This window comes from Leucopleurus acutus (genome assembly GCF_964270905.1).
Source record: "Leucopleurus acutus genome assembly, chromosome: 5".
NCBI classification, from domain to species: domain Eukaryota; kingdom Metazoa; phylum Chordata; class Mammalia; order Artiodactyla; family Delphinidae; genus Leucopleurus; species Leucopleurus acutus.
The window spans coordinates 47,963,961-47,988,176 of NC_139147.1; the positions used below are offsets into that span (position 1 = coordinate 47,963,961).

At 35.2% G+C, this 24,216-nt stretch overlaps 1 protein-coding gene across 6 annotated transcripts in view; it reads left to right on the plus strand.

The window, feature by feature from the left end:
- TBC1D23 (TBC1 domain family member 23) overlaps positions 1-23,073 on the plus strand; it is a 63,645-nt gene extending 40,572 nt beyond the window's left edge. For 4 of the 6 annotated variants that reach the window (XM_082840433.1, XM_082840430.1, XM_082840434.1 and 1 more), the window contains 10 exons: positions 606-698; positions 3,182-3,352; positions 6,193-6,235; positions 8,139-8,248; positions 11,082-11,221; positions 12,757-12,801; positions 16,085-16,173; positions 18,828-18,963; positions 20,423-20,617; positions 21,426-23,073. In XM_082840433.1, the coding sequence (XP_082696559.1) occupies positions 606-698; positions 3,182-3,352; positions 6,193-6,235; positions 8,139-8,248; positions 11,082-11,221; positions 12,757-12,801; positions 16,085-16,173; positions 18,828-18,963; positions 20,423-20,617; positions 21,426-21,507 (1,104 nt within the window). In that variant the 3' untranslated portion in view covers positions 21,508-23,073. The remainder of the gene's footprint in view (positions 1-605; positions 699-3,181; positions 3,353-6,192; positions 6,236-8,138; positions 8,249-11,081; positions 11,222-12,756; positions 12,802-16,084; positions 16,174-18,827; positions 18,964-20,422; positions 20,618-21,425) is intronic. The other 2 variants (XM_082840432.1, XM_082840431.1) reach the window with 1 other exon arrangement.
- Positions 23,074-24,216: the final 1,143 nt, after the last annotated feature.

Sequence of the window (24,216 nt, forward strand, 5' to 3'; positions counted from 1 at the left end):
ATCTTTTTAAAACAAGCATTTCACATATTTTTCTTATTAGAACTATTACTTAAAAACAAATCAGAGCATGTAATCTAGTTTAAAGAGACCCATGTGAACTTCTTCAGTTCAGACTGGCACTGGAGAACCTCCTCTCACCCCCAAAAGACATTTATTTAATCCTTATGTGAATTGCATTGTTGATAAGTGTGTGGGCTTATTTTCAGAAACAGGAATTGTATCTACATCTGTGTTTATTTTCAGAAACAGGAATTGTATCTACATCTGTGTTTATAACTACATAGTGTTTATAAAAGTGTTTAACATGATAAACATTAAACTATTAAATTCCAATATAATTAGTTTTATAGCTCAAACTAACATTCTTCTGCTACATATTTTAAGACTTTCTAGTCAAGAACAGTATATACAGAGTATTTTAACTACTTAAAATGAATAAAACTATTTAAGATCTTGAGGTTATTTTCTTGAGTCTGTATGGGTCCTCCTATGTGAGATCCATTTCTAATCTATCTGTTTCCCCTTCTTTGGTTAATTGTTAATATTATATTGTGTAAAATGTGACCCTCATGGCAAGTTTTATTTTGTCAAATGTTTCCCTTTAGGAAGGAGTCCGGTTCTTTGTGGTGGATTGCCGTCCTGCAGAACAGTATAATGCTGGGCATTTATCAACTGCTTTCCACTTAGATTCAGATCTGGTTAGTATAAATGCTGATTAAAAATTTTTAAAAAGTAAGAGAAGAAATGGATTTCTTTTCTTTAGCCCATAAATAAATACACATGTACCAGATTGGGGATGTTTTTCTTCCTGCTTAAGGAGGGAGTCTCTGCCCTTATAAAAGTGTTGCCTCAGGTTTCCTTTTCACTTAGGACACCCTTTTGGCATCATAAAGGGTAGATGAAAGCACTGTTAACTATGGCTTACTGTTGCTTACCATTGTTATGTCAGTAAATTCTAAACTTCTTACTGTGAGCTACCTGATGTAGCACTCAGCATAGTGTCTTGCACTTAGTAAGTACTCTGTGAATATTAGCTCTTCTTATGATTGGGTAATTAGTCTATAAGCCTTTTTTTCCATCATGAGTACTTATGCATATAATAAAGTAATATTTAATAAGGGTGGTATCTGGTGTATAGGGGCTCAGTTGTTCAAATTGCTGTCCTAGGGTCACTTGAATTGAAGGACTAGATGAAGTAGATAATTAAATATTGTCAGAGATGCTTAGAGTATTTGGTAGGACTGGGACTGACATCATTTAAGCCCTTCTGGGGTTATTAGAGCCTCAGGGATGGAGAAGACAGAAAGAGGAATAACTTCTTTTGCTGACTATTCTATCTGCCCTTCTTCCCAACTTGTCTGAAAAAGTTGAGGCTGAAGCTGAAAGGGCATGTTGAAAGGTCTAGGTGGTATCAAGAGGAAACTCATGGAAAATGGAGGTGAAACAACGCAGAGAGTTTGGGGTGCTATAGGTGAAGAAGGCAGTCCTAGCTTGTTTGCATCCTAAAAGTGAACTCTGTGCCTTTCTCTTCCTTGATTCATCTAGGAAGACCTAAATGGTCCTTCTTTTATGCTTACTTTTAAAATTTATTCATCATTAATAACTTGATTATTCTTAAAAAACTCCAAGGATGTCTCCAGAGTTGACAGTTACTCTCAGTTTGTTTAATCATCCAGACCTTTAATATGTATTTATATATTTCTTATTCACTTTTTTTTTTCCACTTGATTTTTCACTTAACAGTTCACTCGCATTTTCACTTAACAGTTTTTTGGAGATCTTTTCATTTTAGTACATTGTTTTTAACGGCTGTATAGTGGTCCATGGTACAGATATACCATAATTTATTGCCTGGTTGATGTACATCTAGAATGTTTTCAGTTTTCTTGTGATAAAACAATGCTATAGTTAACATCCGTATATATATTTTGTGGACTTGTGCAAATATTTCTGTAAAATAGACCCCTACAAGTAAAATTTTGGGGTTGAGAGTTGTGGGCATATACAACATTACTAGAATCTGCCGTATTGCCCTTTAGAAAGGCTGAATCAACTGATACTTTACAACTGTAAGTGAGAATGATTGTTTCATACCATCAGCATTATTGGACATTACCAATTTTTTATTTTACAAGAATGATGGTCATTCTTTTTATTACTAGTGATGTTGTGCATCTTTTTTCAAGTGTGCTGTTAATTTGTATTTTTTTAATCAATGCAAATTGCTTTTCTATGGTTTGTCCATTTTTCTATTGGATTTTCACTGTGCTTTTTTTTTTTTTTTTTGCGGTACACGGGCCTCTCACTGTTGTGGCCTCTCCCGCTGCAGAGTGCAGGCTCCGGACGCGCAGGCTCAACAGCCATGGCTCACGGGCCCAGCTGCTCCGCGGCATGTGGGATCTTCCCAGACCGGGGCACAAATCTGTGTCCCCTGCATCGGCAGGCGGACTCTCAACCACTGCGCCACCACTGTGGAAGCCCCACTGTGCTTTTTATGAACAGTTTTTTGAACAAATTTTTGTATTTATTGGCATACTTGTTTTCTTGAGGGTAGGAAATCAATTTTTTCATCCTCGTATCTCTAGTATCTAGAGTAGTGCTGATGAATAAATGGCTTCTACTATTTCTGACTGTCCTCTAAGAAATTCATGGTTTGCCATGTAAGTGGAAACTGAAAAATATAGCTTGTTTCAATGTATTGTTTTTGTCAGGGACCCTTCCACTCAGTGTTAAACTTTTCTTGTCATGATACCTAAAGACACTGAAGCTTAGAAAACAAACAGCAAAAACAATTTTTTTTGTCTAGTAAAGTATTTTCTTTGCATAATTTAATCTTTCTGTGAATTTTCAACTTTTGTTTTCTGATGTATTATAGATACATTTATACACATTTCTTTTATCCCAGGGATTTTATTTATAAGAGCCTTTGTTTGGGGAATTCCCTGGTAGTCCAGTGGTTAAGACTCTGCACTTTCATTGTTGAGGGCCTGGGTTTGATCCCTGGCGGGGGAACTAAGATCCCACAAACAGCGTGGCGTGACCAAAACAAACAAAAAAAGGCTTTATTTTCATGGTGGCAATATAAATATTGTTTTTTTTTCCCGCCCTGGGAAATTATTTTGTTTTGCAAATGTATAAGAAACACAGGCTTGCCACATTAAAAAAATTTTTAATTGTCTAGATGCTCCAGAATCCGTCTGAGTTTGCACAGTCAGTAAAATCCCTGCTGGAAGCACAGAAGCAGTCCATTGAGTCTGGCTCCATCGCTGGTGGGGAGCACCTCTGTTTCATGGGCAGTGGCAGAGAGGAAGAAGACATGTATATGAACATGGTCCTGGCACACTTTTTACAGGTATGCCGACAGATTATTTCAGTTTTCCTTGGTTACTGCTATCACCTTGAAGAAATTCTCCTAGGTAATTTTGTGCTGTTGTCTACCTTGTCAAATTTATCTGTTGTTTTTTTTTTAACACTTTATTGGTTTTGTGTCTTGCCAACAAAGGTCTTCTCCCCCAGATTTTTCTTGCGTGCTTATGTGTTATACTTTTATGTTTAAATCTTGGCCCATCTGGAATTATTTTTGTGTAAGAAGTGAGGTAGGAATCAAAAAAAATTTTTTCCCCATATAGCTAACCAGTTGTGCTGTCAATATGAAATACTACCTCTTTAATATACTGAATTCCTCAATGAATCAGGGTCCATTGCTGGATTATTCTTTTGCATTGTTCTCTATGCCTATTCGTGCCTCAACTTTTTACAGTTGCTATATAATTCATTTTAATATCTTCACTTTGAAATTGAATAAATGTACATGTATATGTATTCATGACACTTAGCCACCTTTCCTTTTTGTGTTTAAATGTTGTCTTCAGCACAACTAATTTGTATCAGCGATTTTATGCAACCTGTCCCCTCTACCTTTTCTACAAAGCCTCACTCAGTGATGGCTCTTTCTTTATAAAAATGGTTGTTTATTAGGTATTCTTTGGTAGTTTATACATTAAAGTCCTCATTTTGTGTGGCCCTGAACTATGGAATCAGGAAGACAATAGGAATGCTATTACACAAGCCACTCAATTTACATCCACTTTACTGGGAATCTGGTTTGAGAAAATTAGTCTAAAGCAGGGGTCCCCAACTCCTGGGCAATGGACGGGTACCAGTCGGTGGCCTGTTAGGAACTGCGCCGCAGAGCAAGAGGTGAGCAGTGGGCGAGCCAGTGAAGCTTCATCTGTATTTACAGCCGCTCCCCATCGCTCCCATTACCGCCTGAGCTCCACCTCCTGTCAGATCAGCAGCAGCATTACATTCTCATAAGAGCACAAACCCTACTGTGAACTGCGCACGCGAGGGATCTAGGTTGCGTGCTCCTTATGAGAATCTAATGCCTGGTGATCTGAGGTGGAGCTGAGGCGGTCCCACCATCCCCAGATGGGTCCATCTAGTTGCAGGAAAAGAAGCTCAGGGCTCCCACTAATTCTGCATTATGGTGAGTTGTATCATTATTTCATTATATAGTACAAAGTAATAATAATAGAAATAAAGTGCACAATGAATATAATGTGCTTGAGTCATTCTGAAATCATCCCCCACCCCACCCCGCATCCGTGGAAAAATTGTCTTCCACAAAACTGGTCCCAAGAAAGACTGGGGACCGCTGGTCTAAAAGACAGTCCTTGAAAGACAAAATCAGAGAAGGAGCAAGGTATTTGGGAGAGGGATTATAAGGTAAAGTTATACTTTACTGGGGGAAAGATTTTAGAAGTTTATACAGAATAACAAAAATAGGTTCTCAAACTCATTTTACTTATAAATTTAATTGACCTATTCTAAAAATGGCCTGGTATAGGCTGTATATTATGAAGGGTGTCAGATGGCAAGAATTTGGAATATTGTGGACTTCTATTAATAATTCGAGCTCTTAATGTGGTTTTAGAAATTTCCGCCCCCCCCCCCAGTTTTTATTGTGGAAAATTTCAAACAAATCCACAAGTAGGGAGAATTGAACTCTATAAATTCTTTGTAAAGACATAACCACATTATCACTATTACACTTTATTATAAAAAAAAGTAACGAGTGTTCAAGTTCCCTTGGTTTTCTCAGGATCTAAAACAAGACATTGCACTCTGGTTGGTATCTTTTAAGTCTCTTTTAATTTATAGGTTCCCTTTCCTAATTTTTTTCCTTGTATATATTTGTTTGGAAAAACTGGTTACTTTGTCTTATATTTTCCCACAATCTGGATTTTGCAGATTGCATTCACACGGTGTTGTTTATCAGGTTCTATCCCTGGTATTTCCTGTAAACTGGTAATTAGACCTAGGGACTTGTTAGATTACTTTTGGGGGTGGGAGGGATAGGAAGTCTTGGGTATTGTGTACTTCCTCAGGAGGTAAATACTGCCCAGATATCTTTCTTTTTTGTGTCTTTGTTTGTTTATCATTGCTTAGATTCATTAATTTTTAGTAGTTTGTAAAATGTTAACGTTCTGTCATTTCTTCATAATTAGCTGTAGTATTTGCTTTTGTATTTCCTTTTTATAAAAGACCCAAAATATTTTGGCAAGCTTTTAAAAACCATTCTAGTAACATCCGAAAATACAGTGTAACTGATTTTGGTTTGACTCTGTATCGCACTATTGGGACTATAATACAAGTAAAATCACAGTCTCATTAGTAGCCATGAAGTTGTCCACTTCTTCCCACTCAAGCACCAGACCTTATAGTACACAAGATAAATGTATGTACTTCTCTGTGCCAAAGTCCAAAATGTCAAAGAAGAAATTCAGTATATAACCTTATATTACATTTGTCAATGCTTATAGAACTATCAGAAGTTTTATAGAATTTTTAAAAAATTTATTTATTTAATTATTTTGTTTTTGACTGCGTTGGGTCTTGGTTGCTGCACGCAGGTTTTCTCTAGTTGCAGTGAGTGGGGGCTACTCTTCATTGCGGTTCGCGGGCTTCTCATTGTGGTGGCTTCTCTTGTTGCAGAGCACGGGCTCTAGAGCGCAGACTCAGTAGTTGTGGCACACAGACTTCGTGGCTCTGTGGCATGGACCAGGGCATGGAACCCATGCCCCCTGCATTGGCAGGTGGATTCTTAACCACTGAGCCGCCAGGGAAGCCCCCAGAAGTTTTAATTAAATTGCATTTGGGAATAATTTTAAATTTTATTTTCCATTTCAGAAAAACAAAGAATATGTGAGCATTGCCAGTGGAGGATTTATGGGTAAGGTTTTAATTTATTAATCCCTTTGTCCCTACTTTCCAGAGGAAATTATACTATCACTGGAGCTGATTTAGAATGACCAAATTAGTTAATGGGTATACTTTCTCTTCAGTCATTCACTATTTTCAGAAAAGGCAAGGCCAGCAGGACATATAGATAAAGACAAACACAATAGACAGTTGCAATGAGTGAATATATAGTGGAAGACTGTTGAAGTGGATGTGTATTAATTAGCTTGTATTTGTAGAAAATGTTTTTGTAAAGATGGGTGAAAAACTGCCCCACATGATTTGTTTCTGTGGAGAAGGAAGGATAGATAGGACTGGGAAACAAGAGTAGGAGGAATAATTTTCACTGTATACTCTTTGTGCTATTTGCTTTTTTGTTTGTTCTGTTTTCATTTTAGTTTTGAACTACATGAGAGTATTAGCTGCTGAAAAAATGTTGACTGAATAGAATAAAACAAATAAGTTGATATTTTCAAGTCTGCAGATAATATCTGGTAATTCAGGATAGTAAAATGACAGAATCCCTACCAGCAAATATTTGAGAATATATGAAGGAGTAGGTCAGGGTAGTAAGGTTAAAAAAGACTATCTTTTTTTCTTTTCTTTTTTTTTTTTTTTTTTTACAAATTATGTTATTTAAGGGTACAGATTTACAACTAGCAGATAAATAAGTCCTGGAGTACTAAGGGACAGTATATTAATGCACAGTATAGTGAATATAGACAATATTGTATTATAATCACCAAACTTGCAGAGACTAGATCTTAATTATTCCCACCACAAAAAAGAAATGGTAATTGTGTGACATGATAGAGGTGCAGCTGTTGCTACAGTGGAAGTCATATTACAGTATATAAATGTATCAAATCAACATTTTGTATACCTTAAACTTACACAGTGTTATATGTCAAATATATTTCAATTAAAAGATAAGGCACCTTTCATTAGGAAAAGAGATATAAAAATATTGAACTATAATTACTAGGAAAATTAATGATAAAATCAAATTAATATTTGTTGGAGGCAATAGAATCCTGAGTTTGAATCATAAGAGTCTTATAAGGATTAAGTTCTGGCTTAATATGATTTTCTTATGTTATGACTTAGACATTTTGATAGGTTAGGGTCTATTTCTTCTTGGTCTTTGTTGATATTAGCAAGAATTATTTCTTCTGTATATCATGGCCTGATAACTAACTACCCTTGAAGCTCATACCCAAAGTGATTTAACAAAAGGTCTTATTTAAATAAGTACTAGTGTTAAGCAAGTATTGGCCTAAGGCCCAGTGTTATTTATTGGAAGTTCTGACAACATGATACAAGACGTCGTGATACAAGACACTTTTGAGAGTCTGAAAAGTATTCTTTTATAGCACAGATATCCTAGGTTTTAGGAACTTTTTTCTAAACTATGAATTATTTCTTTTCCAAGAATAATCTCTCTTTCCATAGCACTTAATGCCTAAGACTGCTTCTTTATTATGGGAAGGATTAACTGATGTCTCCTTAATGGTAAACAAAAGCCACCGTAGGTTTTCTATTGATCTTTTATGTCATAAAACCATTGCTAAGATTATTTATTAATACTTTAAGGATTACCTTCCAAAGAGGAAAACATCAAGCCTATATATATAGTTACTGTTACCCTTAGGGTCAATTAAGAAAAGTTATATGTGTATAGAGAGAGGGCTTTAGAAGGAAGAGGAAAAGGAAGGCTTTCTGTCGCCTGGGGTCTTTTAGTATTTTACAGAGGTGCTGAAAGAAATACCTGTGATTATGCCCTTGGATCCTTTTCATTCAGCTATGACATGTTTATTGTACTTCTCTGGTATTGAATCTTTCCAAAGGGTTTGATACATCAGGATTTTTTTTTCTTCTTCCTATTTATCTTTAAGCACTGCAGCAGCACCTAGCAGACATTAATGTGGATGGACCAGAAAATGGATATGGCCATTGGATTGCTAGTACCTCAGGCTCAAGGAGCAGTGTCAATTCTTCTCTTGATGTAAGTGTATATGTAGAATATGTCACAGAGTTGGATAAATGCCCAGGTGATTAACAACTAAACAGCTACCATAACAGAAATGGAGTAAAAATAATTCAAACACATGCAGTGAGGAATCATATTATTGTGAGGTTAATGAAATGGTGGGAGCAGGCCTAAACAGCTAAACTAGCCAGGAGTTCTGGTGGTCTACCTGCTGAATTCAGATTTCTCCCTCTCCAGCTGCAGCTTGGTATCACCTAGTGACAATTTTCTACTCCAGCTTAAATGTCAGTGGAGATAATTCTGAGTCCCGTGACTAGCTAGGACTCTAAAGTGAGCTGGTTCTAGGAATCTCCCAATTAGTTTGGGTCTGGAGAATACTGAGGCTCATGTTTGCATCTCCAGCCTACTGTCTCTGTAGCTCTCCTCCCCACCACATACCTACATGATTAAAACTTCAGTCCACCCATATTTGAGAATGGGCCAGGCAGAGGAAGACAGGAACCAATCTTGCCAATCCCATTTTATTTGAGTTTTAGTTATTGAGGTGTACATTACTGCAGGGTTTTGCAATAGTGGGTAAATCCATTCTGTTCTACTTTGGAAATATTTGGGCAATAAGTCTTGTGTGTTTTCAGTATTTCATGTCATTTGAACTAGGTGTCATTAAATCATTTTCTTAACAAGTAATGGTCTTCATCTACCTAAAGGTCATTCTTTAAAGAAATAGAGGGAAAACTCCGGTACAGGGTGATGGTTACAAGCTTGGGCTTACCGGTCTGACTCACCTGGGTATTCAGGTTTTGTCTTCACAGTTTACTTTCTTCATGATCTCTAGCAAGATCTTTTCCACTCTGGTTTCTCCATCTGTGCAAATAGGGATGATGATAATAACACAGCTTTCTTCACAATAATGACATGAGGATTAAATGTGCAAGTGAATGTAAAGTGTAGTACCTGTCACTTATATATCTTATAGTAGTTATTATAAAATTGTAACTCATTAGATGATTAATTGAGGCTTATCTTCAGCCATGTAAGTCAAAGCAAATTATTGCCAAATTATCAGCACATAAGTCTTCTCTGAGAATTAGGTTTTCAGCTTGATCTAGGTATCTAGGAGCTCACCATTTATTTAATAAGTATTTGCTGTTTTCATTTTAAGTATCTAAATAGTATAGATGTATTATAATGTGTTCAGTTAGTCCCCTTATTGTTGAATATTTACATTGTTTCTAGTCTTTTACTATTATATACACTACTACAATTAAGTTTTGTAGTAATATATTTGCATATGACATGATTATTTCATCCTAGAAGTGAAATAACATGATCAGAAGATTACATGTCAAAATCCTTAGAATTCTGCATTATTGTCAAATTGCCCTCCAAAAAACATTATTCTATTTTATATTCCTGTCCACAGCTTTGGATGGTCCTTGTATTGAACTTTTTATCTTCAGATTTGAAAAACAATGATTGAGGCTAAAGATAACTGTCTTAAAGATGTGTTACATTCAGAAGTACCAAAGAATTTCCACAGTCAGTTTAATTTGGTTTTGAATTTGGATATGGCAATGGGAACATGATTTTTGTGTTATTTAGTTAATGACTTCTCTTAAAAATAAGAATAATACATGTTCATTGTAGCATCATATATAAATATGAAAAATATAAAGAAATCAAAATTATTTATAACCCAACCATGGATAACAGCTATTCATAGTTTGAAATATTTTCTTTAACTCTTTTATAATGCATATTTTTTTTCGTATTTTATTTTAAAAGTAGTGATCAGAGTGTACATACAGTTTTATTTTCTGCTTTCTCATTGAACATATGAGCATTTTCTAGTATTTTTAAATGCTTTTTTTTTTTTTTTTTTTTTTATTATCAGTATAGTTTTCCACCAAATAGTTCCTAAATCCTAGGGCATTTTCTGATTATTTCCTCCCCATAAATTCTGAAGAAGAATTAATAAGCAGAAGATAGGCACATTTTAAAACTTTTGACATCTACTACCAGCTTCCCCTGTAGGGTATAAAGGAGCAATTATATACAACTCAAGAATTATACTCACATCTATTACACTAGGTACATAAGAGTGACTTTTCTTGAGAAATTAAAAGCCTAAGTAATAATGTTTTAAACAGCAAAAATTTACAAGGAATAAATGTTTAAAAATTTAGCTATATGAATGATATTCTGATTATAATTTTGCTTATCTTTATAGAGTAATCTGAGTTAAGAAAAGGTCAATAACTTTATTTCTTATTGAATAAATAAGGTAATTTCAGCCTCCACACATTTATTTGTGTAATACATATCCTCATTTTTCATTTCTACCTTCCATTCCTAAAATGGTTTCACCCAGTATATCAGTCTGCTGGGGCTGCCATAACAAAATACAACCAACTAGGTGGCTTAATGTATTTTCTCATAGTTCCAGAGGCTACAGGTCTGGGATCAAAGGGCTAGCAGGTTTAATTTCTCCTAAGGCCTCTGTCTTTGGCTTTCAGAGTACCACCTTCCTGTGATGTTGGTACATGGCCTTTTTTCTGTGCATGTGAATCCCTGATGTATCCCCTTCTTCCTGTAAGAGTATCAGTCATATTGGCTAGGGCCCACCTCATTTAACCTTAGTTTACTCTCTAAAGGCCCTATCTCCGCATTCAGTCACTTTCTGAGGTACCCTGGGGATTAGAACTTGTAACACACGAATTTATGGTCGGGGGGTGCACCCAGTTCAGGACATAGCATCTAGATAACCTTTAGCAGTAGTGTATCTTGCTAATCATTTGGAGAGCAGTTAATCCATCAGTAAGTTGTTGTTTGTTTTTCTTTTTTTCAGGGTGAATCTTCTAATGGCTCAAATGATAGAGGAATGAAATCACTAGTAAATAAAATGACTGTTGCTTTGAAGACAAAATCCGTTAATGTCAGGGAAAAAGTTATCAGTTTTATTGAGAATACATCAACTCCTGTGGACCGGTGAGTTGCTTATACAGTATGAATTTGTGATGAGTAATTAAAACTATAGAAAAGTATCTTAACAGTAAATGTTAGTTGAATAGAATGTGCTCTAGAAAAGGATCGTAAATTACATTTTTTTATTAGATGATTCCAGTTTTCGTTGTCATCACGGAGATGTTCTTTATTGCTATAAAATTTTACTGTAAAGATTACTCTCTCTTCTCCCACTGCTCAGAATAGGAGGCAAGTAATAATTCTGCCCCTTCACGCCATTCATTAGAAAAAAATTATTCCAATGCTATTATGTATATGATACTTCATATAGCAGCTGCTTCCCACATGTCAAATGGTTGGGAATCATCTGCTAAGTGCAGTAATCTCATAGCAGGAATCTCTTTCTCAGCTTCAGGAATTTAAAACCTAGAAAATTTGGTCATACTAAATCAAGCAGAAACCCATTTTTGTAAAGTTTAAGAATTCAGATCTTCATAGAATTTTGTTCACAGCATGTGTGACCCCTATTTTCCCAATTACAAATGAAGTATCCAGCTAACAAATGATAAGTTTAAGAATGTCTGTTATATTGTTTCTTACTGGAACTGTGAGGGCACAGTATGCTTTTTTTCCTCCACATGTTGGTCTCATTGATCTTTCTTGTTCTTAGGGTTCAAAGCTAACCTAATAATCCCAGCGTGAAATTTGTTTCTAAGCAAGCCTGATCTTGGAAATGTGTTATAGTATTTAATTTCACTCTCATGTCTTACTTGCAGCACCCTAGGAGAGTTGAAGTATTTGATTTTAAGAACTGAATATAAGGCATTTACTAATTTTCACTTTATTAAATAAAGGGCATATGCATACAGAGATTTTTTTCCCCATTTTAGTAAATAGCAAAGAAGATATAGATTATTTTCACTAATCCAAAAAAATTGTACCTTGTCTACAATGGACTAATGTTAAAGTGTTGTTATCAAGGCTGAAAGGTTTTTTTTTTGATCATTAAAATTATGTCTGCTTTCAAAAGCCTTAATTTTAAAATTACTTTTAGTTAGTGCATTCTCAATTAGGGTACTATTTTTTTTTTTTTTTTCGGTACGCGGGCCTCTCACTGTTGTGGCCTCTCCTGCTGCGGAGCACAGGCTCCGGACGCGCAGGCTCAGCGGCCATGGCTCACGGGCCCAGCCGCTCCACGGCATGTGGGATCTTCCCCGACCAGGGCACGAACCCGTGTCCCCTGCATCGGCAGGCGGACTCCCAACCACTGTGCCACCAGGGAAGCCCTAGGGTACTATTATTGGTACATTTTGTAGCATGAACACTTAAAATTTATTTTAAAATGAACTAGTGATAATTCTAAGTTGAAAAGACTATTTTCTCTTCGTTAAAGAATCACTTGAAACTGACTTTTCTTCATTTTTCTTTGTACTTGGGATGATCAAAATATTCTTTTTTAATATACCCCCTGGGTTAGAAAAACTGATTATATTTTTGTTTTAAAGCTTTTGCATTTTTAATAATCATATTGTTCTGTCCTCTGCCTCAATTTGCTATAGAATGTCTTTCAATCTTCCTTGGCCAGACAGAACATGTACCGAGCGGTAAGCCAATGAGTAGAGCAGCTTTACTGGACCATCCTTTTCCTTTAGCATGCTTCATGCTGTCTATAAGCCTCATGTTGTCTTGGCTAAAATTTCATGCAGCTGTTTCAAGTGCTAAACTTTTCTCATTCTGCTTTTAGGAGTGTGTGATGCTGATATGTTTTCCTTTTGGTTTTTTGCTCGATCATTTTAATTTTTTTCCTTGCCTTCTTCTTTATATCTCCCATTCCTCATATGAAAATCAAGTACATTCAAACCCAACAACTTCATAAAATCTGCAGTTTTTATTCTGAGACAGAGGAAGGTGAAACAAAGAAAATATGTAGTCTCAGAGTTAGGAGGGTATTAGCTTTGGAGATCATTTACTTCTGTCTTGTGCTCTAACAGTAGGGAAAATTACAGCATCTGAGAAAAGGCACAGTTTTTGGTTCAAATTTTTTGTTATTTCATGTACACTATGTACACTATGTAGTTTTATAATATTGCTAGGTTTTTCTTAATAAGATGTATATATTTAAGTTGGTGAGTTAACATTATATAAATTGGTGTGAACAAACTATAGTTCTAGGGTTCTACCTTTGCTTTTCCTTGAAAGAAATTAGGCCATGGTGGACATACTAAAATATAATCCATCTCTTCTCTGACCCCAATAAAATGGGGTACTTATCATTAGATTCCATAGGTTTAAAGTTTAGAAATCTACTGGATCTTCAATTAGGATAAACAAAAGAACATTATACTGTATGGCTTTACAGTTTTTATACTCATGATTTTTCTGCAATTTGAGTTTGAATATCAATTATAGCAATCCCTATGAACATTTAAAAAGAAACTCTAATCATACTTTGAATGTAAGTTGACTTTTTTAGCAGGTCATTTCAATATTTTCAGTGAATTAGAAGTAGCATTTTTAACAATAGTTTACTTTCAACTTACGGATAAGAGTTGGCCAATGCCAGTTACAGACCTTCTACTATAATTTTATAATTTTAAAGGAGGTTGCTTCTTTTAAAATTATAATCTATTTGTGAATCATCTTTCTGTTTTCTCTTGTTACAGGACCATTGAATTAGTCTAATTTTAACTCCCAAGTTTTATTGCAAATAATTCTTTAAACATTCAAATTATCTTCTCTAGTCCACAGGCAGATATATCCATTTTGAAAATAGAGTTTAGTGAAAAGTTAGAATAAATTGGGTTGGTTTTTGAGGTCAGTAAATCAGGTTAAAATCTAGTCAAACTCTTGTAGATTTTGTTTCTGCTAAAAAAGCATAGATATACTGCTTTTTTTTTTTTTTTTTGCGGTCAGCAGGCCTCTCACTGTTGTGGCCTCTCCCGTTGCAGAGCACAGGCTCCGGACGCGCAGGCTCAGTGGCCATGGCTCACGGGCCCAGCCACTCCACGGCATGTGGGATCTTCCCGGACCGGGGCATGAACCCGTGTCCCCAACCTGTGTCCCCTGCTTTGGCAGGCGGACTCTCAACCACTGCGCCACCGGGGAAGCCCTATACTGCTTTTTAAAAAGAGTCCAGCTTTTTTTTTTGGATGTCATTTATATTCTGGTTCAAGCATTTACTGTAAACATTATCTTTGTTACTTTCTATGTTATAGCAGTTTATACTTCAATATCAGGAGAGCACCAATAACTTAATCTCATACAATTTTATAATCTAGACCGCACTAAAGTATTGTTACACAAAGCTATATTATCTTTGCCTTTTGTAAGTAAGCTGAATCTGAGTTTCATAGGTATTTGAATTATTTCTTTCATTTTCTTTAATGAGCATAGTTTGATAATTTATTGGATAATTTTACATTAGATATGCTTTAACATAAAAAATGATTTTATAACTTAAACTGTAAGCAGTGTATTGATTAACTTATAATTCTGTTATATACTCAACTCATTGGTTTTCTGTTGAGGAATGTTGTTTTGGGAGAAATAAAGATTTAAGCATATTTTAACAAAACCAGGTCTTCATTTTTATTGATGATATGTGTTAAGAAATCATTTAAAATACAGATTTGATCTCTGTCTTCTGGAAAAATTGAATTCTAAGACTAAAGACACATAACGATTTTTTTCCACATTGAACTCTCGATACATGACAAGGAAAAAAAAGCCACAGTTTTCCTTCATCATAGATTATCTTAGCTGAACCTATTCTACAAATAATACAATACTCTTTCTCCAGAAACATGTGGTATTTTGTCGAAATATTTTACTTATTGGTTTATTTGAGGTTACCTGAAAAGTAATGAGGTATTGATTTTTATATTAAAAAAGAGAGAGGTCATACTTCCTGCAGAACTTACTAAGTTTGAGTTTGCATGTTTATGTTTCTGTCACTTGAAAGTGAAAGGCAAATTCATTTTCATGGTTTATTTATGTAAAGGAAGTAGCATCTTAGTTTCTGTTGAAACAAAAGTAACAGTAATGAAAAAAAAAATGAGAGGAAAAACCTTAAGACATTTGTACCCATATGAGAATTAGGCACTCCTACTGGAATTTGAATATTTGGTTTCATAAACTATTTTGTCTAACAAGCGTGTATGTAGCACTTGCTGTATGCCAGGCATTGTTCTAAGAGCTTTACCAAATATTAACTGATTAAATTTTTTTGTTTATTTTTGGCTGCGTTGGGTCTTCATCGCTGCGCACGGGCTTTCTCTAGTTGCGTGGAGCGGGGGCTACTCTTCATTGCGGTGCGCGGGCTTCTCTTGTTGCGGAGCATGGTCTCTAGGCTCATGGGCTTCAGTAGTTGTAGCTCGCGGGCTCTAGAGCGCAGGCTTAGTAGTTGTGGCGCACGGGCTTAGTTGCTCCGCGGCATGTGGGATCTTCCTGGACCAGGGCCCGAACCCGTGTCCCCTGCATTGGCAGGCAGATTCTTAACCACTGTGCCACCGGGGAAGTCCTAACTGATTTAATTTTCACAGTAACCAGGAAGGTTAGATATTGTTACCACCATTTTACAGATAAGGACACAGAAGCACAGAGAGGTTAAGGAACTTCACAATGCATTGGTTTTATGTGAACATTAAAATTGTTTAAAATTTAATTTTTACAGATTTGAAAACATTCCGCATACCCAAGACCTTATGCCACTTTTGCTAACAATTTCCTTATCTTGTTTCAATTTCCTTAACATAGCTCTCCTGAAACTGGGTGGTACATGGTGGGCGCACAGAACATTTGTATTTTGTTTTAATATTCAAATGATACTTGGTGAAAATCTTTGGTAACTTAAGTGATGATTTCCCTCCTAAAATTCTTTGAATATAGGCATGTGAGCAGCAGTGACAGAGTGGGAAAGCCTTACCGTGGTGTAAAGCCTGTTTTCAGCATTGGGGATGAAGAAGAATACGACACAGGTATGGCAATACACTAATTTATAGACTGCTTTCTTCAAGCACCAAGAGTGATTATAGAGATAATTCTGGGAGTAGCTGAACAACTGCTTAAAAAAAAAAAAAAAGACACAGTGAAATTCTGTAGAGGAGATTGGAGAGTCTGTGGTTTTTCTATTAAGAGTTTGGTTTTGGACATCTTAAATTATGCCATAGAAATGCTGAGTAGGCGGTTGATTATAGGAGTCTTTAGCTGAGGAGAGAAGTTTAAGCTGGTGATAATCTGGGAATTATCAGTGTATAAATAGTATTTAAATCCATGGGATTGGATTTAAATCCCCCTGATCCACCCAGGTAGGAGATTGAGGGAATTGAGACATCTGAAAAGAGCCTTTTGAAACTGGAGGCAGTAGCCTAAAGGGCCACAAGATGGGGATATTATGCCAGGGAAGCTTGTCATCCTCTGTGATTGTCTTTCTTTATATTTTAAAAAATAATTTATTACTTTGGTTCATAATCCCACTGCCCAGATTACCCTGCTTAAGTAATCATAATTAATATTAATGTGTATTGAGTTAGAAAAAATATATTAAAATATGTATGGTATGTAAAGTATATGTTATATGTAAAAGTACAAAATAAGAAAAAAATACTCCCAAATCTCATCTTGCTTTTTCCACTTAGTAATACATGTTTCATATTTTCCACCTCAGCCTGTATACCTTCACAATTCTCTTTCTATTATACAAATGTACCATAATTAAATCATTCTGTTCTCTTTCTGTTATACAAACATACCATAATTAAATCATTCTTCTCCCAATTGACACTGGTAGTTTTCCAGTTTTATTTCTGTTTCAAATAGCAGTGGCTATCTTTATGCATATATCTAGGTTAACTTTTGCAAGTACATCCAGAGGGTAAATTCTTAACAGTAAGATTGCCAGATTAGAGGGACTCACATTTGACATTTTAATGGATATTACAGAGTCAACTTCCTGAAAACTGCATTGAGGTAAATGTAATTTTCTATATGTTATTTCTTTTTTTTTGAAGCAAATACACAGAATTTTTATTTTCTCCTACACAAAATTTTTATATTCCTGTATATAAAATCCAAAAATATACTTCTTCTTTTATTTTATATTATAGTAAAATAATCAGTACATTGTATTTTATTTCTATACAGATTTTTCCCCAGCACCTTCTCTAGCTATTCTTTATCTTCTGTTTCATGCACTTCTGTGTGCTATTTGTAATTGTTTCCTTTTCTCCTTTTTCCTCCCCCTCTTTTGCCATTTTCCTGTTACCTGTCAGTCTCTATCTCTCTCTAAATATGTGTTATTCCATTAACAAAGGGAGGAGGGAAATGGATGAATAAATGATGGTATATTTCACATATCATACATGTATATATACACATATATATTTACACTCTGGAAAATTGCACAGTAATGAAAAATAAAACTAGAGCTATTTGTGTCAACATGGATAAATTTTACAATGTTGGGAGTAAGATAGCAGTTGCAGAAGAATACAATTGAACAGTGTACTATTTATATAAATTTTACCTAAAATGCAAAACGCTACTGTATATCATTTAAGAATTTTCATGTTGGGTTAAAAGTAAAGGTGAGACACCAAATTCACATAGTCACTGTTTCTTAGTGGGGAAGAAAGGGGGATGTGCCTGGGCAGAAATCCATGAGTGCTTCACTTTTTTATTTAAGCTAGAGGTGAATAGATATGTGAGATTTCATTTTTTTATTATGTCTTTTTATATTTTGATTTCTTAAAAAGCAAAGAGAAGAATATCCACAATTATTAACTCTAGGGAGTGTAAGTCCCCTTTGTTAAATTAGAAAAACAAAATAACTAGAATGTCTTATATTTCTTTCGCAAAAAATCCCACTAAGTAGATTTTTACTTATCTATCCCAGCATGGATTTTTTTGTTGTTGTTATTTTCCTTAAAATCAGAAATCAGCAACTCTGCAGATGGAGTGCAATCTATAAAAATATTGAATCACTATATTGTACACCTAAAACCAGTATAATTTTGTAAATCTACTATACTTCAATTAAAAAAAAAAAGAAACCAGCAAGAGAAAAAGAACTCTGCCATCTTTGCCTTCAAGACAGATGCTAATATTATTATTGGACAATTCTGCCATCTCTCGACAGACTAGTCATAGATTAGAGTTATGTTATATAAATCAAAAAAGTTGAGGGCTTCCCTGGTGGTGCAGTGGTTGAGAGTCCGCCTGCCGACGCAGGGGACATGGGTTCGTGCCCCGGTCCGGGAAGATCCCACATGCCACGGAGCGGCTGGACCTGTGAGCCATGGCCACTGAGCCTGCGCGTCCGGAGCCTGTGCTCCGCAACAGGAGAGGCCACAACGGTGAGAGGCCCGCGTACCGCAAAAAAAAAAAAGTTGAAATTCCTCATAGTTTAATATTTTAAAAGTATATTCTCAATATTTTCACACCATATAGAATGATGTTTCATAATCTTTTATAGTAGTACCAGTGGCATAAGGAAATATAGTTGCTGGGTTAGAATTTTGTTTTTTCCAACATGTGTGTTTAAAATACTACTGAAATTTTTTCAGGCTATTAAAAAATGTATCATTTTTAAAGTTGGTGATACCCACTTTTAACATCTTATAATTCTTTATAGATGAAATTGACAGTTCTTCAATGTCAGATGATGATAGAAAAGAGGTTGTAAACATTCAGACTTGGATAAACAAGCCAGACGTCAAGCATCATTTTCCTTGTAAAGAAGTGAAAGAAAGTGGACACATATTTCCTAGGTACTTTTTAAAATACCTTCTTCAGAAGTAAAATTGAATTTAGGGAAGTAATGATATAAAAGGTAGCTGCAGAAGAAATTTTATGTATCCAAGTACAATAAGATATAATTTCCTGGGGATTTCCCTGGCGGTGCAGTGGTTAAGATTCTGAGCTCCCACTGCAGGGGGCACGGGTTCAATCCCTGGTCAGGGAACTAAGATCCCGCATGCTGTGCAGTGCAGAAAAAAATAATAAACACACAATGAGATATAATATCCCTCTGTCGACTTGTATTATATGTCTTGAGTTTTAAAAAATATTTCTAATGTAATTTTTTTATTTTGAAAAATTTAAACAGAAAAGTTGAAGACATAGTACATTGAATATCTTTATAAGCCTCTCTCAGACTCACCAGCTTTTAACTTTTTTTCACACTACCCCATCTCTCTCTCTATGTTTGTATATACATACACACATACACATACACTTTCTTTTTGTCATACCATTCAGAAGAAGCTTATAGATATGACACTTTACCCCTAAATGCTTCAGCATAAATCTCCAAAGAATATGAACAGTCTCCTCCACAACTCCAGTAGCACTATCACATCTTTAAAAACTTTAAAGTTAATAAACATCATTCAACATACAGAACACACTCAAAATTTTCAGTGTCTCTAAAGTATCTTTTATCGTCTTTGTTTTTTTCTTCCTGGTCCAGGATCCAGTCCTGTTTCACACATTGCATTTGCCTGTTATCTCTCTTTAGTCTCACCCAGTGTAGAACAATACTGCTTCCCTCACCACACTTCCCCCTTTTCTTCATGTTGAACGAATCCTTTTTGAGTCTAGGCCAACTGTTCTGCAGAATGTCCCACATTCTGGATATCTGATGTTTGTCCTGTTGTATTTCATAAAAGTGTGTGAGTATTATCACTATACTAAAAGTGAGCTGAGACACAAAGCAGGGTGTGTGTATTAATAATTCTATCCCTATTTTGCCTGTAGGATCCAGTTACAGAATATTATTAAATATGTAAGGCAGTCCAGGTATTGCTTAGTGGTCTTTGACATAAAGTATATGTTATGGTATGTTGAATGAGGATAGTTTACTGTTAAAAGTCTGAAAGGTAGTATATTCCAAATACCATATAGAATAGATTCTAAAAATTTATTATTTTAATGATTTCTAATTGTATTATAGTTTTTATTATATTAAATATAATTTTTGCTCTTAAACAGTTACAGGATTATCTGTTAATAAAACATTAATTTTGCATACAACTAAAGGAAAATTAAAAGCTGTTACTAGGTAGCTTATTTGTTTATAGACGATCCTTTGCCTTCACTTTTTAACTCAAAAGTAATTTCATCTGGAGTTGAACATTTTTTATAATTGGGGCTGTTGAAGTAATAGTTGTTTTAAATGACATTTCTTTAAATTCTTTTTGTTTTTTTAATGCTTTTGTCCCTCTCAAGTCATCTGTTGGTTACTGCAACACATATGTACTGTTTAAGGGAGATTCTTTCACGGAAAGGATTGGCTTATATACAGTCTCGACAAGCACTAAATTCTGTGGTTAAAATAACATCCAAAAAAAAACATCCTGAGCTAATTACCTTCAAGTATGGAAACAGCAGCACTTCAGGAATAGAAATCTTGGCAATCGAAAGGTAAGATTTTCTTAGGATGATGTTATCTGAATTACTGAATTAGTTCATTATTAAACACGGTTTGTTTCTCTATTTTGGGAAATGGATGGTGGAACAGGATACTTGAACCATTTTTATTAGTATTCTCGCTATCTTTTTTCTTACAAATTTGTAGTAATATATGGTTTAGCCATTAGCACATGATTTCATTAAGTGCAGTAGCTAATTTCACAAACCTTTTGACAGAAGGGTCTTTAGGAATAATCTACACCAGTGCTACACTAAATGTTGGTTTGCAATTAAATACGAGCTTTTATTTTCCTTCATCAAATAATTCTTGTTTTAAAAACGTATCAACGAAGTAAGCAGTGTGCTGGATGATGTAGTTAATTTACAGTCTGGTACAAGTTCTTCCTTACCTCATTGTGTACCAGTGACAAACAGTTCATGGACCGGCACAAGGGCCGTAGACCACACTGCTCTCGAAGCTAAACCATCTTTAATCTTACAGGTAAAAATGTGAAGCCCAGAGGGGTTGAATGACTTCCAGGTCTTCACACTTGTGTTAGAACCAAATATAGCCCTCCTGACTCCTGATCTCCAGTTCATTCCACCTTGCTCTATGCAATATGAAAAATCACCTTGCTTTTTCATTTAGATTTTCTTTCTTTAAAAATAACTCTTTTGAGTATATGTTGAAATAAGTGATGGGGAGTACATAGGAGGGCATCTGTGCTTGATTTGTAGGTTACTTCGACATTGGACTTGATATCTAAGTTGAATCCTGAACAGAAGTCTCTATATTAATATATATATTTTTCCCCCGTAGGTATTTGATTCCAAATGCAGGAGATGCTACCAAAGCCATAAAACAACAGATCATGAAAGTTTTGGATGCTTTGGAAAGTTAATATAAAAGAAAATTATTTCAAAAGAAATTAAGGCAACCAAGAGAAATATGGACATATTTTCCTGACTGAATACTAACCGGAGACTTCCATTTGCTTATGGGGGTGCTTGAATAGCAAGTCTAAGAAGGTGTAAATTATTACAATCAATCCCTGGAAAGTTAAATTTTTTTAAAATTTTCTTTTGCATTTTTGGTTTTGTAAAATGATTTCTTATAAAGGTCAGTTATTAAATGACTTTGAAGTAGCTGACCGTGTGCCCTTATGAACTAAGGGTGCAGAATGCAGTTCTGTTTTGAAGAGCTGTTTTAAGGGAACATGCATCAGTTTAGATTTAAAAACAACCATACACATATATATTTGCAGTGTCTTCACTGAAAATTAGAGGTAGAATTCGTTGAAGAGACCCCTTTAATTGCTACATTTAGGTTTACCCACTGAGCAGTATCAGAAACTAAAAAGTATTACATAGATTAACAATTAGCTTGCTGTTTCTGCTCTTAAAAAGAGTGAAATCTTTTTTAATGCAATGGATGAAGATTCCAGCCAACTCAAATGCAGACCAACTAGTGAAATGTTGAAACATCAGTTTCTAAGGTCATCTTTGCACCATTAGCTAATAGTTTGAACACTTAGTGCTTCAGATACTAAACTTCATCCTAATTGTCTCTAAGGAGCAGTTAAAAGCATTATAATAAGTAGGTAGGCATGTTAAGATTAAAATTAACACTTGGGGGACTGACTTGTATCTTTAAAAATGTCATTGGTCTTTATTACCAGAGGAATATTTGATTTAGAATGTTTCAAAACAGGTGTTGAGTACACATGGATTTATCCTCAGTGAGATTGTCTGTGACCACACTATTATCCACCTAAAGAAAAGCCAGATAACCAGAGAGCTGTCTAAACTAGTTTTTATCATCACTTTCTGAAATTTCTTTTTCCTATTTGGTTTTTTTTCTCTTACTAAAGTTCCAGTGGTTTGAAAAGATTTTTAGTCTCTTAATATGACAAAACTGAAAAGTGGTCTGCTTTATTTTGCAGCTTTCTCAGTTTAATTCATTGAGGTTCATATTAGACACATTTGGTGAAAGAAATCCAGGAACACATTTGGGGCCATGGAATGACTGCTTATAAAATCTGTTTGGGAAGTAGCAAATCCTCACAACCTGCTATGTCCTAAAATGTAATGGATTGTCTCTAAGGGGTTGATAGGAGAAATATTTAGATGTATTCTGTTTACAGCCAGTTATTTTAATTTACTTAATGGAAATCAAGTGAAAAAAAAGGCAACATAATTCAAGATATTTTATTCTAATATCTAAATAATAAAGTTTGAGTGGTTGAAGACATTTGCATGAAATTGCACCTGGTGCAATACTTGATATTTATAACTCTCTCCCCACAACTGTTGTATTGCATTTTTTCCCTTCTTTTGGTGCCCCTTTTAGAAATGTCTTGAAGTCTCATTTTTTGCCCATTTCAGCCATGGGACTTCTTTCATAATATTAGTGTAAAGATATTTGTGTTACTCTTTATAAATTACAGTTGTAAATAAATCAGTACAGTTTGCTCAAAACTTTGTTCTTAAGGACAGTGTGTCTCTCCCTCTCTCTTTCTCCCTTTCCCCCCATTTGTAAATCTCTATGGATACAACAGAATTAGGAAATTGAGGGCTATCCTTTCAGTGGAATTTAAATGTTCAGATTTTAGGTTTGAAAGTATTAGATTCCTATTTCTGTTCTTCTAGATGGGGAGGAGGAAAGAGGTAGTTTAAAACTAATTACATTACATTCTACATGTAGTAAATTCCTCCCTTGAACTACTCATCTGGACTTCAGTTTTCTCATCTGAAATAGCCCAGTTATTAGTCATGAATATCAAATGGAAAGATGTTTCATTGATTGTATTAGGCACTTATGTAGCTTATCCTCCCTTCACTGTCCCGATAACCAGAGAACTAGAATTCACTCTGGGATATCCACCTCTCGTGGACCTTTAAGGATTGCAGGGGTTGCAGCATTATGTGGTTGGTATTTTCTGTATTTTCAAGATGAGAAAAACAAGGCTCAAAGAAATTGAAAAGAAAAAGTACCCCTCATCTCTCCCCAATCCCTGGGAATTATTATTGCTTATTAAGGTGTAAAATTAATCCCCTATGTAATATTTGATGTCACTTGTCCACCATTAATAAAACATGTTTTCTAGTAGAGATGATAAATTTTTACTGATACATACTCAACCATTTTGCCACTGGTATGTTTCATACAGGACCATTAAAACTCCTTAGCATGATATTCTAACATACTAAACTAACTGCCATAGGTTGACAGTTCTATTTAAAATTTGACAGTGTGGCTCAGGCCGCCATAACAAAATACCATAGACTGGGTGGCCTGAACAACAAATTTATTTTCTCACAGTTCTGGAAGCTGAAGTCCAAGATCAGGGTACCAGCATGGTTAGGTTCTAGAGAGTTCTCTTCCTGACTTGGAGATGGGCACCTTCTCACTGAGTCTTTGTATGTCTTTTCCTCTATGCTCTCAAAGAGAGCTCTCTTGCTCTTTCTTCTTCCTACAGGAACACTAATCCCATGATGAGGGCCCCATCCTCATGATTTCATCTAACCCTAATTACCTCCCCAAGGCCCTGTCTCCAAATCACACTAGTGATTAGGGTTTCATCATATGAATTGTAGGGGTACACAAACAT